Source organism: Ruditapes philippinarum, unplaced genomic scaffold (genome assembly GCF_026571515.1).
Source record: "Ruditapes philippinarum isolate M1 unplaced genomic scaffold, ASM2657151v2 ctg1078_1_1_1_1, whole genome shotgun sequence".
Classification (NCBI taxonomy): domain Eukaryota; kingdom Metazoa; phylum Mollusca; class Bivalvia; order Venerida; family Veneridae; genus Ruditapes; species Ruditapes philippinarum.
The window spans coordinates 103,646-127,110 of record NW_026854045.1 but is presented as its reverse complement, the minus strand read 5'-3'; the positions used below and the strand labels follow the sequence as shown (position 1 = coordinate 127,110).

Genomic DNA, 23,465 nt, shown 5'->3' with positions numbered 1-23,465 from the left:
TAAATTTAGGTCAGATTAATGTATTAATTTTCTGATGGATTTTCAGTATAAGAAATGACCCATTAACCTACTTTATAATTGAGTATTAATGCTAAAAATGTGATTTTGCTGATTACCTCCCTTTTCACTGATATTTTCTGCTGATCACATACTGGCATATATATTTTTTAAATGCAAATAATGAAAAATTGTCCAAGAGACTTATGAAACAGTTCATTTTCCTCAAGGGACCAATTTAGTTTAGTGTTTTAAATAGTTTACGTACTTTTTGTAAAAAAAAATATTTTCATCCAATCACCTGACGTTCCATTGAACCTCATGTTGTTTCCGGGATTAAAACATGTCAGCGCCCATTGACATGCAATATATTTTTGCCATAGGCACTCGGTTCCACAACCTTCTATGATTTTAATTTTTTTTCATATCATGTAGATCTCTATATAAAATACATGTACATGATATGAAATTTTTTTATAGAAATTAAAATCATAGAAGGTTGTGGAACCGAATGCCTATGATTTTTGCAAAAAAACTGCAATGTAGACCTGTGATTGTTGTAGTGTCAACCTGTTAGTTCGTCAAACTTAATTTCTATAATGTAGTTTTAATAGGTGTGTAAAGGTTTGATACAGTAACTATACATTACATGGATACTGGGACTTAAAATACTGGAATTACAGTCAACCCGGCCACAAGTTAACCCGGCCCCAAGTCAACCCGGCCTCAAAATTGGTCAACCCGGCCCCAATATTGGTCAATCCGGCCCCACAGTATATTTATTTGGTCAATGCGGCCCCAAAATTGGTCAGTGCGGCCTCAAAATCGGTCATTTCGGTCCCAAAATCGGGCATTCCGGCCCCAAAAAATATATCTGTATATTTTTCAAAGAAAAGTGATATTGAATAATTATATAACATCAACATTTTATGTACATCAACATTAATTCAGATGTGATAATCAAACAGTTTAAAGCAATCAATCAACAAAAAATTATAGCTGTAAAAAAACAAATCCTTTAAATAAGTTGGTAGTATCTTTCATGTCTTTATTCGATGTAAATTAAAGATGGTTTCGTGAGTGTTAATGCAATTGACCTTTTCGAAAACCTAGCTAAACACCGTTTTCTGGTACGTTACCATTTTAGCTCTGGGGAATTACACCAAATGAAGTACATAACACAGTTACGAGATATGTCTATTTTTCTATCATTATTTAACCGTTTAAGGTGAAAAAAATTGATGTTTTTGAAAATTATCAATATTAGTTTAATATCTATTGCAAATTATTCAAAAAAAAAATTGTTTATAAGGAAAATCAATAAAATTCAAACAGACGTAGTGGAATCTTCCATAATAAATAAGGTTATTTTCTGCGTAAACTTGTGTATTTACTTTATTTTTTGTATGGAATTATTCAAACAATGATATTTAATTATTTTCTTATAAAGAAATAACTGTTTTATTTCAGTTTAATTTAAAAAAAGGGCGAAAACATTGAGTTCGCTATTACACTCCATTAGGTGAATTCCCCAGAGCTATGTACAGAAAGTACCGGAAAACGGCGTTTAGCTAGGGTTTCGAATTCGTGAATAATTAGGAAGAAATGCATAGAATTTCGAGTTAAAAGATTTGTATAAATTAAGTTTCCGACAATCTTTTTTTCAGTTCATTTGAATGTTTTTATTGAATACGTTCATCAGTATAATTAATTTAATATTTGTTTCGTTTTTTATTAACTTATTTTCAAAGAATATTAATTTTACTGTGTAAAAAAGTATTGGAATATTACTAAACGTTTGAAAAATTAAAAATTGATATTGTTTTGTGTTTAATCACTTTATGTCATTATGACTGATAACTGTATTGATTGTGGATATATTGTGCGTGACAGAATAGATGAATACCATAAAACTCAATAATGTCTGGATACCTTTTCGAGATTAATGTACAATCTTAGAAAAATGTAAAATTGCCTCCTTTCTGAAATGCAAAATATATAAATCTTGATTAAACAATTTATTTCAACATTAAGTATATATCTCATATCTCATATTGTTAATTGCTAAATCTCATGAAGATATATTGTTAATAACTTCTCTGAAAACATTTTGTACTGCAGGGACTGCGTACAGGGCGAAGTCAGGCGAAAACTTCGCCGTAAATATTTTCACTTCGCCCTATATGATCTGAAAAGCGAAATTCTAGTCGCCCTAAAATCTCTATGAAATGTCTGACATGTATATTTCTCCACTCGATAATACTGCCTGGAGGCAGATTTAATTGTGTGTAATCTGACGTAATTAGCACACGCGCTGAAGCGTGGCCATAGCGACATTTAGAATTCACACTTGGAAATCCACATCGCTAAAAATAGCGCATTGATTATACGGTAAATTAAAGCTGTGAAAGACACTGATATGAATGCAACAGGTGATAAAAAGCAAGCTAATTGATAATTAAGTTACCTCAAACGTATATTTGTGTCTTATTTACAATATCCCTGTACGTTTTGCCGGCTCGCCACGGCGAGCCGGTATTACGGTAGGATTTTACTGAGAAACAACCTAAAACTCCGAAGCTATCCAAAAATTTAATCGAAGCTTGGCTTCCAGCTTTCTACAAAATTTATCTATCAGGGCTAGGATCCAAAATTATTTAGCCAATCAAATTTAATCTTACATAGCGTCAAAAAACCTTCAATTTTCACGCCATTTTTAAAAATCAGCAAGTATTGTTTTGAGCGCAAAGATATAATGATGATTAAAATGTTTGTCTTTATGAATTCTTTTCAATAAATCATATTTACACTGACTTCTGATTTAGCGATTTCACCTGTTTTCTCTGTAGTAAGTTTTCGTTTGGTTAATAAACATAAGTGTACATCTGGTTCTGTGCATTTTTTATTTTTCCTTTTTTCCGGTTATTTTATCCTTTCCGGTATTTAGTGTATGTATTTACTGGCCGGGATCCGGGACGCCCGGGATCCGGGATCGTATAAGATATGGAGGAAAAACCTAATGAACTATATTTGTGTTGATTGTTGTCGTAATGAAAGGCCATTAAACGTTAATTTTTTATTGTATATAATGAACGTTAAATTAATTTAACTTATAATATAGATATATTTAGAGCTATTTATTAACAAACTTAAAATGCGGGAATCACAATACTTATAATTATATGCCTAATTAATTGGAAAAATCAAAGACTATTTTCTTGAATTGGTCAAATGCCGGGATCCCTATATGTTTTTCCCAGCTTTTCTGAAAACTATATACTTGAACTGGCCAATCCGTTAGATCTATCTACATTGTAATACGATCCCGGCTTTTCTGAAAACTATATTCTTGAACTGGTCAATTCCCGGGATCCCTATATGTTTTAATAGGATCCCGGCATATCTGAAAAACATCTTCTTAGACTGGTCAATTTCCGGGATCCCTATATTTTTTAATAGGATCCCGGTTTTTTTGGCTGAATTGATTGACAACTTGTGTTTACTTTAGGACTTGTGCCTCTCATTCCAATACTAAATAACATACATGTATTGCAACTTAATTTTGTATAAAGAGACATCTTTATGAAATCTACCTATCTAACATTTTGTGGTCAAGGTCAACAGGCCATATAGTAAATGTGCGTAGACATAGGTTCTTCATTCAATCTGTTTACATGCACCTTCATATATACTCATACTCATCTTGGTTAAACTGAACTTTATATGTCACTTTCAGTCAATGAGTTTAAGATTTTGAATTTACTGGCCCGAATTCCAGTTTTGAATTTATTCTACTAAATAATTAACAAAATTTTCTTAAATTTACACTGGCCTGAACTTATATACACTGGCCATCGGGCACCGGGCCAGTGTTGACTTCACTTTTATTTTGATGTTCGCTGAAGTCTCTTCAGCTAACAGAACTGTCATTTTTACATTTAAACACACCCCTTGAAAAAAATTACGAAGCGAGTCGCTACTAGCTTTTTTAAAAGCTAACCTTGTGTTTGATTTACAATTTCCACTATATGTCCAGTTTGATTTACTAGTTCCCCTATATGTCCTGTTTGATTTACTAGTTCCCGTGTATGTCCTGTTTGATTTACTATTTCCCCTATATGTCCTGTTTGATTTACAATATCCCATATACGTTTGTTATCACCATTACCTTTATGATAGTAATATTCATCATTAAAACTGATGTAAATTGATAGAATTTGGATAATTATTATGAATTAAAGAACTTTTCTTCTTAATAAACTGCATTTAAAAGTTAGAGTCAGAAACTGTTGAACCTAAAAAAAAAATTAAAAAATGTTGTGTTGATGTAAATCAAATGCTTAAATAAACTTTATTGAGCAACTAGTACTTCATTAAATATCATCATAGCGATTTTCAAATACACATTTGTTTATTTTCCATGCCATATACATGTATATTTTATATGCATGTACATGTAAAGGTGTACATGTATATTTTGTGAAATACAATTAGAAAAAAAATCCAATGATATAACTCGATTTGATGATCACTTCTCCCTAAATTTCAAAACTTCTCCCTATTTTTCCTGAAGGGAGAAGTCACTTCTCCCTAAATTTTCAGTCCAAGGTAGTCCCTGGTACTGTATTATGAACAATTTATTGTAAAAAATACTAAATATGTCTTACATTTTACCTATATTATGTAATAATTGTAGAACTATACATTGAACATTGTAGAACTATGCATTGGACATTGTAAAACAGTAAATTATGCATGTGTTGCTTGTTTGTTAATATTGAAAGTTTTTATATAAAATAAATTATAAAAGATATCATCGTTAAACTTTTGTTGTTGTTTTTGTAATAAAAAACATGGGGCTGGGTTGACCAGAAATAACATTGGTTTGGGCCGGGTTGACCAATTTGGGGCCGGGCTGACTTGGGGCCGGGTTGACTTGGGGCCGGGTTGACTTGTACCGAAAATACTGTACGAGAACAGGTCAACTCGTCCCGTGGTCAATTCGTCCACAAGTGTAAGTCAGCTCGTCCACAAAGAGTGTTGAGCGTTGATTGATCACTGTGACAAATAATTATATAAAAAATACATAGTGAACGGTACTTTGGGGGATTCCGTCCTTTTGTACATGCGCAAAAGTACTTACATTTAAGGCCTGTTTAACAGTTTAAGGGTTTTTCACTAATACCACCTGTGTACAGGTACATGTAAGTAGGCAATGCAATGAAAACTTGTTTAATTATCAGACTTTTGACCTAAATTACTATATTAAATAATTTTATGGCTTTAATGCCTTAAATATCATGCATACAAGCAAGCAATTGCATATGAATGCGTTGAGGTAACGGTACTGAGTAATAGATACCAGCGTTTAGTCTACGCTCTCTTTCTTGAATTACATCTTGAAAATGGTCTGTTCAACAATTTTAAATAAAAAATAGGTCTGATATAACAACATTGTGTAATTATAATAGGTTATATTTTATGTACGGGAACTTCTTCTTTTCATACAAAATAATGGATAATTTGGGTACCCCATATGAAACCTCATAACTAAGGGTTCTTCTATGTTTAGAACATAATGGAATGTAACAAGCCGAATATTGATGTGTAACATTCATTTTTTTGGTAAAAGAGGGTAATAAAAAATAATTTTTAAGTTTGTACAACTGAACTGCTGGCATGCCAGTAAACTCTAAAAAGTGATACTATATAACTGTTCGCTAGGTCTGTTTAGCGATCCCAGAGTCTCCCTTTATTCTATGTAAATATGTGCAAATCATTTCTAACATTGTTTGGTATGAAAGTAGGGAATTGAAATTCAGTTTGATGGTAGAAATGACAGATTGACAACACAGTTAAAACAGATTTGCTTTGTTTTCTTTTCAAAGAGAAACATAAATGCCTAGAAAGAAGCCATTTAGCTCGAAGCAGAAGAAGAAACAACTACAAGAAAAAAGGCAAAGAAAACAAGGTAGGTCCGACGTCTTGGAATTTTACTTTATCAAATAAATCTACTACGGCGGCAGGGGTTTTGTAAGCATAAGTAATTTCATTTGGCAATTACAAAATAAATGTAACTTGCTCTTTTCACAAGAATCTTACTGCAGAAACCGGGACATTGCTTGTATGTTAACACAGACTTTCAATTCAGGGTACAACTTGTTGGTCTTAATGTGCATAGACATAGTTTCTTATCAAAGAATCGAAAAAAAAGATTTATAAGACATAGATTTTAGTCTCATAAATATTTTGGGCAAAACTGTAGCAAGCATTCTAATCAACACATTGATTTAAATTTATTTATTTTTTCATAACATTTTTATAAAATACAAATCTTGAATGTATTGCAGCAAATGGGCCTGCTTACTTACAAAACAGTTCCGACAGTGAGGGGTCTGGTACAGACAGCCAGGCTCATGGAGGTAACCAAAAGGTGCACCGTGATAATGCAGCTGAGAAAGCAGGGTTAGATACAGGGTTAGATGTGCTGGAGGTTAACTCACAGCCGTACAACTATTCCCATGGCAAATATGATCCAAACAGGTTTGTTGTCACATATACTTTTAATGTTGTGGTTATGACAATAAATAGATACCCTGCTGAACTTGAGTAATAGTTTTGAGTAATGTTTCATATTTAATTCTACATTAAAAATATATTGTTTCATATTTAATTCTACATTAAATATATATTGCATGCAGTACCTTTAAACTAGAGTGTAAGGCTCCGCCTACTTAGTGTACTGACCAATTGACTACATATTGTTAAACAGTCTTAGAAATAAACTCATAGTATCAACATCTCTTATTCTCTGCATCCACACCAAAATAAAGCATAAAACAGTTATGACAATAAATAGATACCCTGCTGAACTTGAGTAATAGTTTTATCCAGCTTAGAATTGAAAACATTTCATATAAAGTTTTGTGTAAGGAAATTTTAATATCAAAATACGAAAATTTGGCCACCAGCTCTTTAGTCTAGTAAGGTTGAAAATTGGTTCAGGCTAGCCTGGTGCTATACTGGTGGCAAAGGTAATTTTCTGTTTCAACAAGAGAATCATAGACTTAATATCAGAGATTAGTTGTGGTGGAGAAAATTTGCATATCCCAAGTATTGAAGTAGCCACTCCTGAATTACTTATCTGATGCTCTCCCTATTGAGCTAAATGGGCGGATTTTGTGATTATGGTAAAAGTCTATCCAAGACAATGCACTTCTTCAGTCATGACTGTATTTTCTGATTTAATAAAATCAGTTAACCCTTTCCCCCATGAGCATATTGTGAAAAATGGCCGTTTTCACTGAAAAGCCTCCTGTAACAAGTTCAAACTGCTATGAAACTATGAAAAATGCTTCAATACTAATCAAACTTGGCACAAATGTTGACTGGACCATTGCCTTTGTAAAGACATGCTCAGTCTTAAATTTCCTGTTACCATGGCAATGAGGGGACATCTCAAAATTGCCAAAAATCACTATTTTGCCTCGATTTTTTCCATCAAAATTTATTTCAAAGTGCTGCAACTGCTCAAGGGATTGAGATAGAGTCAAAGGCTTTTCAGCGTTGGTTAAACATTACATTATGATCGACCTGGGGTCATTTTTAGCCTCTCACAAGTCCAAAATTTTCTTGGCGATGAGGGGGACTCCGCCCACCTTCAATTACCCCCCTAACAGAAGGGGGCACATCCCCCTTCTGGCAACCCCCTGATGTATCTTTTGGATGGGGCCCGGCGTATATATGTGGTAAAGGGTTAAATTAGTCTGATTTTTGCCATTTATTAATACATTGTTAATAGCATGTTTTGCCATTTATTAATACATTGTTAATAGCATGTTTTGCCATTTATAAATACATTATTAATAGCATGTTTTGCCATTTATTAATACATTGTCAATGGCATACTTAATTTAGCTCACCTGAGCATATATAGCCAATTCTCAGTTGTGTTATCTGGGGCCATTGATGATGTTCTTGTTTACGGTTAGAGTTACATGTGTTTTACTAAATGTACATGTCATTTTGGAAAATTTCAGTCCAAACATGAAAAATGTCTTATAATACTCCAATCTCCACGCAGTTATCTCCCCTTCTACGGCATACAGTACTGATCAAGGGAAGTAACTGCTGTGAGGAGTTTGATAATACTCATAATACATTTAATTTATATTGTAACAGATATCGTTTGCACTTTTTCAAAGAGAGTAGAGATGATATGGCCAAGAGGAAGGAGAAGGCTCGACACCCTTATAATCCCTTACCAGAGGTAAGTTGTAATTCATGATTTACAATGTACAGTACAACCTCGGCACAGCAACACCCTTTGGGAGACAAAGGTGTTGATGAAAGGTGTTGCTTGCTTAAACTAAAGAGTTGCAATCATTTGTGAAGTTGCACTTTGGGAAGGATTGAGACTGCTGTTGTAAATAGGTAATTGCTCTACAGAGGGTTGCACTGTGGAGGTGGCACTGTATGTCTTTTATGTGTTTGTATGTAAATGTCAGTGGTATAAACTATGTTCAGAAACAAGCCCTTTAACCCTTAAGGTGCTGAACATATTTAAAGCCCCATTATGCCACAGAAAGGCTATCAATTTGATTTCTCAAAAACTCTTGGTATCTTGTTACAGTTTCCAAAAAAATACTCATTTTTCTTATGCATGAACTATCATTTGCTGCTTTTACTCTGTCAGCATTTGATATACATGTAATAAAAGTGAATTAGTATTTTGTATGGAAGTCAAAATATTACTTTGTTTACATTTTGCTTTACGACACATTACTTGATGTTCAGCAGTTCTTTCTTCAGTATTTTAAAATGTAACATGCTCTAAATTAATTATTGAAACATTATTAAACACAGGTTTGACATTTTTAAAGAATTAAAAATATGGAATTCTGAGGCATAATGTGCCTTTAATGAACTAGCCTAGCTTAATATTTAGAACAGTCCATTTGGGGTTTCAATATCAAAATACAAAAACTGAGCTACAACTGTGTAAAACCTGTGGCTTGATTTTACACAGTTGTCAAAGACTTTTCACTTTTACTTCCAACAGACTAAGGGATAATGAGGTGGTGGTGGTAGTTTTCACTCCTGTTCAAGGCAGTTATCCACATTGACTTTACCAGAGTAACAGCACCGTTCCTGGCCAGGCTGTCAAGCAGTTTACTAGTACTAGTTGCCTTCACTTTTGCAAGGAACTGATCTGTACATGCCAGAGCAGAGGTACAGTGCGAATGACCGTAGAAAGGATTTCATGATCAATCATAAGGAAAGTGACCTGCACTGTCTGGGAATCAAACCCGGGTCACTCAATTCACAGTCCAAGGCTGAACCTACTGAATTAACTTGACAGATTATGATATAATATACAATATACATTTATGTATAAAGATGATTTTCACATGATATGCATTACCTCCCTTGAAGGCCATTTTTTTAGGGTCATTCCAAATATATTGTAAAAAATCTGTGAAATTTCTATCATCTCCATGTAAGCTGATCAAAGCTGTCATCTTACACGAAGATGATTGAAATTTCACAGATTTCTATGATATATTGCGAATGACCCTAAAAATTTTTTGCAAATACTTTATAATTACACTATTTATTAGCATTTTAAAGCCCACAATTTTTCTTGACATTTCCAGGAAAGTCTTGAGATGGACTTAGATATTGATGAAGAGAATTTTATTGATATTCCAAAACGTCCACCGTGGGATTACAAACTTTCCAAGAAACAGTTAGAAAATAATGAAGAGAGATATTTCAAGGTTGGTAATTTGGTTTAAAGAACAGTAAAAAGAGATGTTTCAAAGTTATTATAGAAATGGTTAAAGAAATAATAAACAACGAATATTTCAAAGTTGGATTGGGGCGTCCATGGTCGAGTGGTTAAGGTTTTTTTTTTACTTCAAGCCACTTCCCTCTCACTGCTGTAGGTTTGAGATGGGCACAAGGATCTTCGGATTCTTTTATGTGAGAAAGGTATCCAGCTAGCTTACGGAATGTTGGTGGTTCTACTCAGGTGCCTGAGGTCTTCCTCCACCGGTAAAGCTGGGAAGATGCCATATGACCTACATGTATACTGTGTTGGTGTGACGTAAAACCCAATAAAAAAAAATAATTTCAAGGTTAGTATTTTGGTTATGGAATAAGTATATGGAGATAACACTTTGCTATTTTGGTTAAAGAAGAAGTATATATCACCTTTTATCGATATTTCTGGTATATCTGTTGGTGCTACAAGTTATTAGCCTTTGCAACCATGGAGCCAGGTCATTTTCTGAATTTTGATAATGAAATTCCTTGAGCTTTGAATTGACTGCTCCAAATTTGTTGTGGGGCAAAATCCATATTACTTGTATTTAAACACAAAACCAGCAGATCTCCCCTTGTGGCTGAGGGGTTGCCTTTAATGGTTGAGGCATCAGTATTGCAGCCACCCTTTATCCATACGTGATCATAAGATGTGACTAAATGGGTGTGAATATCTGAGTCTATTCATCTCTTAGCTCCAGCAAGTTAGGTGGTTTTGATCCCAGGTGTTGTTTTGAAGATTGTAATACATAAGGTTAGCCAAAATCACCTTTCCTGTTTCGGCGCCATATGACCTAAACTGTGTCACTGTGCCCTAAAACCAAAAGAAACAAAAAAAAAAAAAAATAAATAAAGCAGATTAAGATAGATTTTAATCATTACTTGTCATGTATTGGATTATTTCAGAGTTATTTAGATGAAATATTCAGTAAACATAATGCGGAAGAACTAAGCTATATGGAGTTGAATCTAGAAACATGGCGTCAGTTGTGGAGGGTGCTTGAAATGTCTGATGTTTTCCTGATTATCACCGACATAAGACATCCAGTAAGTAAATTTGTTACCTGGAATATTAGGAATTTAAATGTATAGAAATAATATAGGTATAGATAATTAATAATTTGCAGTGATATATTCAGATGCTTTTGACTGAAATAATGCATAAATGGGGTATATAAGTATATTAGAATGGGGTATATTTAGACATCGTGTGAGTGCAAATATCTTTTCATAGTAGTTTCGAGAAAAATTCCCTTCACGGAAGTTCTCTTTGAAGCTGTTCGATTTTCATTGGTTCTGCTGAAGTCACAGCGTGCTTGTTTTTGACCGAGGTTATTTTAAAAGGGGTAAATGAGTTTATTTTGGCTTAACCCAGCATGAAAGCCAAAGCAATTTCTCAGTACTAGTATAGGTTGAAGCTTATCAAAGGAAAAATGAAAAATTACAAAAAAATATATGTCCTAGTAGAATTATCATAAATGTTAGCAAAATTCGAAACAAAATGCAAAAAATACAAGTTACTGTAATAAAATCTGTTTTTTGTCTGTACCAGAAAACTTTTAGTTATTTTATCTGAGTTAAGTTATAAACTAAATGCAACAAATTGCCTTGTATGGACTAAAATAGTGTGAATAGAAGTGTCTGTATCAATATATGAAGTGGCCATATATCCATACAAGTATATGTATATGTTTAAAATTTGCTTATCCAAACTAAAAACAAAATAAGTTACCTTGTAACTTATTCATATGCTTTTAACAGAATTCTTTTCTTTTCCTATTACAGGCCATGCATTTTCCACCAGCACTATATGCATATATCACAGAGGAGCTGAAAAAGTCAGTTATTATTGTTCTCAACAAAGTGGACCTAGCTCCACCCTCATTGGTTGTTGCCTGGCAACATTACTTTAAACAGCATTTTCCATTGGTCAATGTTGTTTGCTTCTCTTCATTTCCAAAATCAACAGAAGAGATGGAGCAGATGTCTAAAAAAGTTGGAAAAGGTATGAACAATGATTTTTTACCCTCCCATTGTGGGAATGCATATATGGCTGACTGGTTATTGGTCGACTTTACTTTCCCTGCACTGCTGTGTGTAACAGTTCAAATCCTGTTATGGACAATGGATTCCTTTCGAGTGAAGAAAATTATGCAGCTGGCTTATTCATGACCCTCAGTGGTTCTACTCAGGTGTGTGCTAATTTCTGAAATAATGCATGAGAGGGCACCACTGAGGTGTAGTAAAGCTGGAAAGTCACCATATGACCTTTAGAGAATCTGGGCAATTTAAACCCCAAATGGTGACTAACAAGTTGACCATGGACACTATATTGAACAATTGAATAGTTCTTCAAATGAATCAAAGCAAAGTTAGAAATGTCAGTATTTACCAGTTTTTGTGAATCAAAGCATAGTTTCAATAAAAGATATCAGTATGTGAATCAAAGGAAAGTTTTGATTAATGATGTCAATATTTACCTGTTTTTGCGAGTCCAAGTAGTTTTAATTAATAATCTTATTATTTACCTCTAAGTTGTAAATTGAAACAAATTTCAAATAAATATATCAATATTTAACTGTTTTTGCATATTAAAATAGTTTCAATTTATAATATTAATATTTACACTTTTTTGTGAATCAAAACAAATTTCAATTAGAAATATCAATATTTAACAATTTTAGCCAAGTTTCAATTTCAAATGTCAAATTCTCACACCATTATCAATATACATGTAGTTGTGTTCAAGAAAAGAAGACGTGGAACATACAGAGCTCTTGGACCTCAAGAATTACACACTGTGTGTGAGAAGCTGGTACAGGCAGAAGGTAAGTTGCATATTGGCACCTTAGTGCAATAACTGAATAAGTCCTTCTGAATATATTAGGAGTTTATCAGTTATTGCACAAAGGTGATGATATTGTAGTTACTTGATCATGTGATGAACATATAGATTGAAATTGGTGATGGAATCAGGGATGTAGAAGTTACATGTACCCAGAATGTTTTTCTTACTTGGAGAGAATTTTGAGATACATGTAGTTAGGGAGAAATTAAAGGTAGTTAGGTAGTTTTTTATTAGTAAGGGTTAAATTTGATTTCTTTGATTTTGTTTTAATACCATTTGTTGGAATCTGTGGCTAACTTATTTTTCTGACTTAAAAGTCCATTTGTGTCTTACCATGGTGACAACATTTGTGACAACCCGGACAGATTAGAATCCCTCCAAATCTTCGGAGTTCTGTATTTTGTTTTAAGCTTTAGCTCAGCTGCTTTATATAAATTTTCATGTCAAAATCCACAAAGGAGTCCCTTTAATACAGTGAATAAATCAGCTAATATGTTTCTATTTATAGTTGACCTTTCAAGTTGGAAACATAAAATTGAATTAGACCAAGGTGTTGAGGCAGAAGATAGTGATGATGATGATGACAATGCTGAAGATGTTGATGTTGACAATGATACGAAGGGTAAACAAGTTAGACCTGACCATACAGATATATATGAAGAACATGAGAAGTATAAAGATGGAGTTTTAACAATCGGTTGTGTTGGTAAGGAAAAAAATATTATTTGATGCAGTAAACATTATTGACCCATAAACTTGCTGGAACCAAAAGTGGTAAGTTTAGAGCCAGGTCAGCCTGCACATCCAATCAATGCTGTCTGACAAGGTTCAATACTGTTGGTAGCACAATTTTTTGTATTTTGATATTAAAATCCCTTAGAATTTGAATGGACTGTTCCAAATTGGAAGTAGGTTCAATCAATTATACTAACTGAGAAGGTTATGTGGCTCAGAATAAATGACTGTACACTATTGCAGACAACCTTATAACAAGGCATATAACCTGTAAAAATCTTTATAAAGAATCACTCATGCAGCATAATTTCTTTATTTGAAGAAAAATTAAAAAAAAACTTATGTCTTAATGAATTAACAAAAAACTGTGTATATAAATTGCTTTTATATAAACATCATGATTATCTAGGGAAAAATCCAAGTTACAAACATACTGTGTTATAAGAAAAATATTGCTGATCATTTGAGATCTCTTGGTCGAAAAGTTAGTCAAACTTATTTAGTTTTAACAAGAATGATGTTTCAGAATCACTACATGTAAATGCAAATTTAAGTTCTTTGGCACTGACAGTTATACATGTGTATATGAAGAATGGAATCTTACGTAAATCTTTTGATTTATTTAGGTTTCCCAAATGTTGGAAAGTCATCAGTGATAAATGGCCTCATGGGTAAGAAGGTATGTATATTTTTTCATGCCCTCACTACTTGGGATTGGGGTTGCGTTTGTCCATCTGTTCCTATTACAAATCCACATCTACAACATATTTCAAGTTTTTATCATATGATTTTGGATTCGAACTTTGCACTGTTGAAAACATTTTGAAAATATTTGTTATAATTAAATGTAATGAAATATTAATTTGAATAGCCCCTTTATGGGCCACTAAAGCTAAAAATAGAAAAAGCTTGTACAGTAACAATGAACATGGGCCATTTGTTCCTTTTTTTATTATGAAAAAAAAACAACAACAAAAAACAATGTCGGGGAACTATTTAACTAGAGGTGCAAGTTGAAGTTGAGCTGGACTTGCCTTTCGGCAAGTTCATTTGAAAAATTATTTCTGACATTGAAAAACAGTTGTTTCTAGTGAGCGATTCAGGGCCATCATGGCCCTCTTGGTTTGTTTTTTGTGACACTTGCACAAAAGGAACATTAACAGATTTATCATCATTTACTATTATTCAATAGTTTATTAATTATAAGTCAAATGGGAATATGAAAAAATTTTGCAAAATTTCCCACCATCTAAGTGTAAGTAGCTATATGAATGATGTAGGTGATTATATATATTTTCAGGTGGTAAGTGTATCACGGACACCCGGTCACACGAAGCACTTTCAAACAATTTACCTCACATCTACAGTCAAACTGTGTGACTGCCCTGGGCTTGTGTTCCCATCCAAGATAGATAGAGATTTACAGGTGAGATTCTGTAATGCTTTAACATGACCCTGAACATTATTGTTGGCATCTGATGACTAACCTGCCTTTAGCAAGCTTAATTACTCTTGCACATGGGTCCCTTGGTAAGGATTGCCTACATCACTTTGTAGGTTTTTTATGTGTCACGGTTCAGAACTGTCACTGTTCAGAGGAGAAGATGTGTACACTTAGAAATAAACTTGCAAGTATTGAATGACAATACCTTAATACTTGAAACAAAAATTAAAATTATATCAAACATGACATCCAAGGTTACTGTGTATTGTATGTATGTAAATAGGAACTAAATTCACTATGCTTTATGAAAGTACAAAGCTTTTAGTCAAGGCTGGGTTTCATAGAAAGTCTTAAGTGTATCCTAAGTCCTAGGACATAAAACCAACTTTAGGATCCAACTTAAGACTGTTTAAATAGAGGATTTTTCCTTCAGTCAAAGACTGTAGACTAAAATAAAATTCTTTTTTATTGCTCATCTGTTTTGCTATTCAAACATTTGAAGAATCATAAAACAAGAGTCATAATAGTTAACACATTTTCTTTGTAACACAAAATTGTCTCAGTTTTGATCTGAAGACTGATTTCAGACAAAGGATTTTCTATGAAACACAGCCCCAAGTTGTTGACAGTAAATTTTGAAAAATAATTTCCTTTTTCAAATTTTCTTCAGATTATAAACTTAGAAAACTAACTCTCATTATTTTAATAAATGTAGCTATTCTTTTGTAGATTTTAGGTGGAATATATCCTATTGCTCAAGTAAGAGAGCCATATTCAACTATTAACTACCTGGCTGAAAGACTGGACTTGCCGAGAATACTTCAGATAAAACCTCCAGATGATGATGTTGATATAACAACATATAGATGGTCCGCCATGGATATATGTGAAGGTATGTCAGTGATAAAAATGATGATATTCTAGATTTACTGACATAACGTTAGTTTTTAAGCTGATTTTAACACAATTTTGGTCCTATATCGGTGGTCCATCCAGTTAATTGGCTTTCCTGGAATAATCAATATTTCTACAAGTAACAGACTACAAATCCCGCATAATTTTGAATCATCAGTGACAAATAGTCACAAATAGAGACAAATGGTCACTAGACTCCATGTCCAAGATTATTTGTAATTCATCAGAGGATCAAGCCAGTGACCCCTACATTAACATAAATCCTGAGATTCATTTGCCGACTTTGAAATACTTATCTGGTTCAGGGGCGGCAAAATCAATTGTCTGTATTACCTAGGTTGTTGTTCCACAGCTTGTACGCACAAGTGGAAATTTTCAAGAATTTACTAAATAAATATCATACAGACAAGTTAAAAAATTGCTACAGAGAAAAACGGAGTAGTAAGTCCGAATCAGATTTTGCCGGCTCTCTGACTGTTGTGACTATGAATTTCAATCACTCTTGAGTAGTTGAATTTTAAGTAAGGGAGTTATCTAGTAGTTTGAATATTGTCTGTAGTCACAACTAGTCGACCTCTCATGGCTCAAAATGTGCATCAAAAAATATTAAAGATCTTCTTAGGGCTGTCTTTGATGGAAAATTTATTATCAAAATATTAAAGGAGAATATTGACAATATGTTTTAAGGCTGGCTGTGTCATTGATGGGAAATTCTGTATCAGTGTATTAAAAGCCCAAACTCAACAATATATGATATATGGGACTAAATTTCTAGTATAGTAAATACCATTTGAATATGTGTCATGAATGGCCATCATGGTGTTCTGCAAACTTGTTTTAATCACAACAATACAGCATACTGAAAGAAAATAAATTTTCTTATTTCCACATTTTATATCAATATTCTAAATTGTGAATCAAAATAGAATTGCTGAATATTGATAATATATTGATATCACGATATTTAATGACAGCCCTTGATGTTCTTGCACCAACAAAACTATAAATCACCAGATAGTAGTGGCATGGTTCATGCAGAGGTTAACGCGTTGGACTAGTAATCTAATGATTGCTAGCCGCATGGGTTCAAACCCCCACAGGGGCAAGTCTTTGTTTCCTTGAGCAAGAAACTTTACACTCATTGCACAGTTCTGGTTGGTTCCAGGAACGGATTGGAAAGTGTGTCTATAACAAAAGCACAAGCATATGCAGTTATAGCTTCCTACACAATTGAACTAAAATAAATTCTGTATAAACCAAAATCAGCAGATATCCATTACAGTATTGGTGTGATATATAACTCTCAATGGTTTATCTATATTTGAGCCGCGTCACGACAAAACCAACATAAAGGGTTTGCGACCAGCATGGATCCAGACCAGCCTGCGCATCCGCGCAGTCTGATCAGGATCCATGCTGTTCGCTTACAAACCCTATTACAAGTACAGAAACTGATAGCAAACAGTATGGATCCTGATCAGACTACGCGGATGCGCAGGCTGATCTGGATCCATGCTGGTCGCAAACCCTTTATGTTGGTTTTGTTGTGACGTGGCTCATTTCTTATTTCAGCATGGGCTGATAAAAGAGGGTTCCTGACAGCAAAAGCAGCAAGACTTGATTCTTATAGATCTGCTAATAATCTTCTTAGAATGGCTCTCGAGGGAAGGATATGTCTTTGCCTATATCCGAAAGGTTTCATGAAAAATAAAGGTAAATAGTGAATGTCTTGTCATGTATTTGTGTTTTTCCTATCTCTCTTTTTGTATACCTCAGTTTATACTTAGCTTGCTGGCAGCAAATAAATGTACTCATATGACCAGTGCAGTCCAAGGTCAGTCAGTACTTCCAATCCTTCTGCTTGTGGTCTGCACCCCTGTTTGCTGTTAAGTCATTACATATATTGAAATTTCCCTAAAATGATTAAAGTTTTTATCCAGAATATTTTTTCTCTCAAGTAAATGAGTGTCCTTCTGGTCTATAGAAAGGCAACATCGTTTAGTATGTAGACAGATTCTACAAATGACAGACTTGCAGTTAACCTGCAGACATTTGACCTTTAACCTTTAAAAACCTGCTGACTTTTCTAATGTTCTTGACTAGCATCCATTTTTTAGAATTGTCCATTATCAATCTAGGGATATCAAGATGAAAATTTTAAAGTTTGGCAGCCAACAATATAGAGCCTGGTCAGACAGCACAGATGGGAAGGCTTGCCTGGCTCTATACTGGTGGCAAAGGTTAAGGTTAACTAAGAATAGTTTCTGTTTAATATTTTATTAAAAAGTTATTTGACCATCAAAACTCTTTAAACAAACACTGTTCTTGAAGGTTTGCTTTGAGTTTGAAGAAGAAATTAAAAAATTTAAGGGACTCCACAGTGGGAGGGGGGGGGGGGGGGGGGGCGGGTAATTGACCTGACTAAATATTTTTTTTATATGTGTACCATTTGATGAAGGTCTGGAAAAATAAATTGTATGCAAAATTTCTGATCATTCGCTCACCCCTGTTTTTTTTTGCATATAATTATTCCAATTGGGACAAATGACCCAAAAATGAATAGCATTATGAGCTCGACTATTTGAAGAATAGGGGAACTATTGTATTCAAAGTGAGGTTAGCATCAGTATTTGGTTTGGTTTTTGCGTGCTTGTTGATATATCCAAAAAAATACTGAAGGGAATGGCAAGAAACTAAAAACACTTACTTAGGAGCATAATACAAGCAGGAGCTCACTGACCAAAGTCCATTACTCTAACATGAATTTTGACAGAATTATGGCTCTTTTAAATTATGAACTTAGAAAATTCTACATGAACTAAGCTCTTGTCTTACTTTCATGCACTCAGAAAAGTCAAGCATTTTGTCATACCGATAGCTCTTGTTTTATTTTACATGCATATTGTTTCTTTAAATACAGATTTCTGGGAAAATCATGATCATACAGCCGCTTTCATAGAGTTAAAAAAACATTACAAACAAAAAATACAAAGCCCCTGCTAAATATTGATCGGGGATTCAGTGATTTTCAGCATCTAAAGACAGAAGAAGGGACAGAAAAATTTGGGAAAGGGAGTCATAAACAGGGGAAAAATTTCTAAAACTTTTTACATAAATCCTTTTGGGCCTTGCTTGGAAAAGGGAAAGACTGGAAAAAATTTAAAACATGTAGAAAAGAGGGCCAAAAAAGGAACTTTTTGTTCAAACCCCGGGGAAATTAAGTAACATCATTTTTTGGTAGTGCTTTCTTTAAAATTCTCTGGAGTACAAAAAAGTTCTATTGTATTAACTGTGTTCATTTCTAACAGATCTGACTTGTTGCTAAACTTTTGATCTGCATGTTTGTTAGTTGATTCAAATTTTTATCCTTATTCCAAATTGAAAGCTATCATAGATCTGTTTTTTTATTTATTGTTGTTTTGATCTTATACAATTTTTTATCCATATACACCAGGGCCAGAGGTTATAAAGAAATTTATTAAGGTTTAATTCATTTCTCATGTATTTTGATTGGTCAAAAACTGTCACAGAATGTTCACTGACCAATGAAAATCCTTAAATTTGAGACAGAACTCTGAAAAAAAAGGTTTTATAACATCAAGGCCTGGATATAGATTACAGAGAAATGAAACATGTTTTACAGCAGATGAAAATATCAATTTTTCTCGGCAGTAGGTAAAATTCAACTGACCTAGTTAAAAGTCAGTTGACCTAGTTTAAAGTCAGTTGACCTAGTTGAAAAGCATTTGACCGTGATAAAGGTCAGTTGACCTAGTTAAAAGTCAGTTGACCTAGTTTAATGTTAGTTGACCAAGGTGAAATTCACTTGACTGGTTATTATCCATCCATTTGGGTAGATAAACTCCTTGTCTATCATTTATTATTTCTCTTTTGGTTAATTTTTTGAGTAAGAAAAAATGTCTCCATAGAAATATTGATACACATGTTCAGATTATGATTTTAAGATTATATAATTTGTTGGCATTTATTTGTATTTCGTCAAAGACAAGTTGTTTAATTTGTTTTGTTTTTTTGTTTTTTTTTATTAGCTCACCTGTCACAAAGTGACAGGGTGAGCTTTTGTGATCGCTTTTCGTCCGGCGTCCGTCCGTCGTCCATCCGTCCGTCGTCCGTCCGTAAACTTTTGCTTTAAATGACATCTCCTCATAAACCACTGAGCCAATTTCATCCAAACTTCACAGGAATGTTCCTTTGGTGGTCACCTTTAAAAATTGTTCAAAGAATTTAATTCCATGCAGAACTCCGGTTGCCATGGCAACCGAAAGAAAAATCTTTAAATATCTTCTTTTAAAGAACCCAAAGAGCTAGAGCTAAGATATTTAGCATGAAACATCTTCTAATGAGTGTCTATCAAGTTTGTTCAAATAAAAGCCCTGGGTCAAAATTGGCCCCGTCCCAGGGGGTCATTGATTTTCCCGTATTATGCATATAGTAAAAAACTTAAAAAATCTTCTTGTAAAGAACTCAAAGAGCTAGAGCTAAGATATTTAGCATGAAACTGTTCTAATGGGTGTCTACCAAGTATGTTCAAATAAAAGCCCTGGGGTCAAAACTGGCTCCGCCCGGGGGGGGGGGGGGTCATTGATTTTCCTTATATGTGTATAGCAAAAACTTAAAAATCTTCTTTGAAAAATCCCAAATAGCTAGAGTTTAGATATTAAGCATGAAACATCTTTAAGTAAATATCTACAAAGTTTGTTCAAATAAAAGCCCTGGGGTCAAAACTGGCCCTGCCCCAGGGTTGTCATTGTTTTTAACTATATGTGTATAGTAAAAACTTAAAAAATCTTCTTTTAAAAAACCCAATGAGCTAGAACTTAGATGTTTAGCATGAAACATCTTTTTATGGGTGTCTACCAAGTCTGTTCAAATAAACAAATAAAAGCCCTTGGGTAAAAATTGGGTGGGGGGGCCTATATACAGGTGAGCGACCTCAGGGCCATCATGGCCCTCTTGTTGGTGTAAGAATTGTTATACTTGCACTCTGGTGATTTATAATGTAAAGATGCTGCTTAAGATACAAATTAAGTATTTAATCAAGTTTGATCAGGGATATATTTCATACATACCTGTATTCCCGATTTGATAAACAAATGTTTGTTAGTAAGGTAGTGTTTCTTAAAATGCAAAAACAGTTTTAATGATATTAAGCAATATTTGTTACATGGTGACCGCCTCCGTGGTCGAGGGGTTAGAGTCCAGTTACCTCTCTGGCGTGGGTTCGATCCCCAGGAGATGATTTGGTAGTTTAGCACAGAGGAAGGTAGTCTTGTACTGGTGTAACTCTCCAGGAACGATGGTTAGGAAACTACCCGCCTATATGACTGAAATACTGTTGGAAGAAGGTGTAAAATGAAACAAACAAACATTTGTAACATGGTAGCAAAATAAAACAACAGCTGCCTGGAGGAGCCCGTGCGCCACTTTTTTCAGATCTGAATGATTAGCTGTACAGTTTCTAAATAAAGAAATAATTTGAATAAAAGGTCACTTTTAGGTGAAAATGGGCAGGGCAGGCAGAAAAATTGTGGCCTTGACCTTTTGACCCGAAACAAGTGAGGTGGTAAAACTCATCAATGTGCATTTACATACAAAGTATTTACATACAAAGTTTGATAATTTGTTCAGTATGACAAAAATTATTGTATTTAACAGAACATTTTGTTCTAAAAGTCAATTAAGAACTTATTCTTTAGCATTTTAAACTTGCATGAGCTTACTTACATGGGCCAGCATAGGCTTGTTTTTAGCATTAGACAATTGATCCGTCATACATGTGTCATCTGTTGTCAAGCATCAACAGTTAACACTTCAGAAGTCACAGTTTATATAGGATCTTAGGTAAACTCTGTAAAAATATTTATGATAATGGTCCCTTGGGTGGGTTTTAAAATATACATGTATCATCGTTAAATAGAGGTTGGGCTTTAATATGGGTCAGTAAAGTAGGACATTAGGTACATATTAAATTGTACAGTTATTTTAGTTTGTGATGAATATTCTATTTGCTTTCACCTATTGTTTCTTGTTACATATATGGCTATGTTAAATAAAGATTTTTTAAACAAAATATATACATGTATTGTCATGATTTATTTAGTCATGCTTGAGAGTGGGTGAAGTTTTGACGTTTTACATCAGCACTACAAACATTTTAATTTTGTGACACACTCATTACACTACCCCAACTCAAAATGATCCAACCACACAAGAAATTAACACAGGCTATTTTTATTTTTCAAAAGCATTTTTTTTTTTTGTCATGTTACATTTTCTAAAAAGTTACTCATTGTCCATATAGCTTAGCATTTTTTTGTATTTTGGCAATAAGTACAAATATAATGAATTAGAATGGAAGTCAAATGCCACAGTTTGTTTACATTTTGCTACCTTTGTCTCAAATTAAATCTCATGGAGTTCTATTTTCTTCTGATAATAAAGGTAATAAACATTTCACATGTTCAAATACATTATTACAACAGTATCAAGCACATGCTTGTCCTTTTTACAGGATGAAAAAACTGAAGCTTGAGGTACCATAATAACATAATTATATTCTTGATTTATTAGAGCGTTATGTCCGAGCAACAGACTACCATGAATGTAATAATATGTCATGCTGGCTATATACTGACGCAAACAAAACAATTGCATTTTGGTTTTACTAATTATTATTATTTTTCATTTGCATTATCGTGCATCGGTAAACCTTGACGCCGACACAGAAAAGTCACACCACTTGAAGGAGAACAGTGTCAATATAACTGGACATTCAGATTACCAGATATTACGCTAAATTTGGTTTTCTGTCACTTATTCTCCACCAAAAACAATAACGCTCCAGCAAGCAATTTTCTGCAAAACGCTCGCCTCAACGAAATAAAAAACGCATACTCTAGGTACCATCTGCAACACTCCGGTTAAAATGTGACACGTCGCAAAGATAACATTCTTTCCCACTGGGCACAATTCATTGAGCCCAGAATTTCAGCCGGTAAAAGGGATTAATAATCTGGCCTACGTGTGGCCGCCTGGCTTTGATTGAGTTTGCAGTCTTGCTTAAACCATTTAGAACGGTTTGCCTAGTTACGCCAAATTGCCAAATTGTCTCGCTAAGGCTAATTAATCACTATAGTTTCCATCTGTTAAGGGTTAAAAGGCGAATTATTGAACAACCATTCATAGACGGACATAAAATTCATAAAACCACTAGTTTCATTTCACACAGAACTATCTTCCTGTTAAACTTGTCGAGGTTTTTAAATGGGTGTTTTCGGACGTGCTTCACTGTGAAGCGCATGTCTGGGACAGAAGATACACTTAAAGTTACATTTGTAGTCCCAGCTCATTTGTCGCTCATGGAATGTCACACAGACATGATATGGTCAGCGTCGCACTAAAGACATGTTTCATTACGAAATATGAGACTAGGCAACTACGAGGACAAGTGTCGCGCGACTATGCTGCAGCAGACACCGTGCACGATAGTTACAGTCACGTGTCTGCTATGTTAGGGAAAACTTCAAAGTTTTCAGACAAAACAAAAGAATTACTACACCTAGTGGTAACTCGACCTGTCTTCAAAAATATACTTGAACATAATGGAAATAATTCAGACCATTTATTTATTGAAAAGCATGTCCTGGAAATTGAAAATGCGCGCCCAGAAAACAGGTGACG

The 23,465-nt window shown here is 33.9% G+C and overlaps 1 protein-coding gene across 1 annotated transcript; it reads left to right on the top strand.

The window, feature by feature from the left end:
* Window positions 1–527: 527 nt before the first annotated feature.
* LOC132738777 (guanine nucleotide-binding protein-like 1) lies at window positions 528–18,767 on the top strand. Its single transcript, XM_060726372.1, has 14 exons — window positions 528–539; window positions 5,886–5,968; window positions 6,348–6,540; window positions 8,179–8,266; window positions 9,654–9,776; window positions 10,729–10,869; window positions 11,608–11,827; window positions 12,561–12,650; window positions 13,179–13,376; window positions 14,032–14,084; window positions 14,706–14,831; window positions 15,579–15,741; window positions 17,337–17,477; window positions 18,685–18,767. Exons 2-14 carry the CDS (start codon window positions 5,896–5,898, stop codon window positions 18,765–18,767), a joined length of 1,692 nt encoding a protein of 563 aa, XP_060582355.1. The 5' UTR covers window positions 528–539; window positions 5,886–5,895.
* Window positions 18,768–23,465: the final 4,698 nt, after the last annotated feature.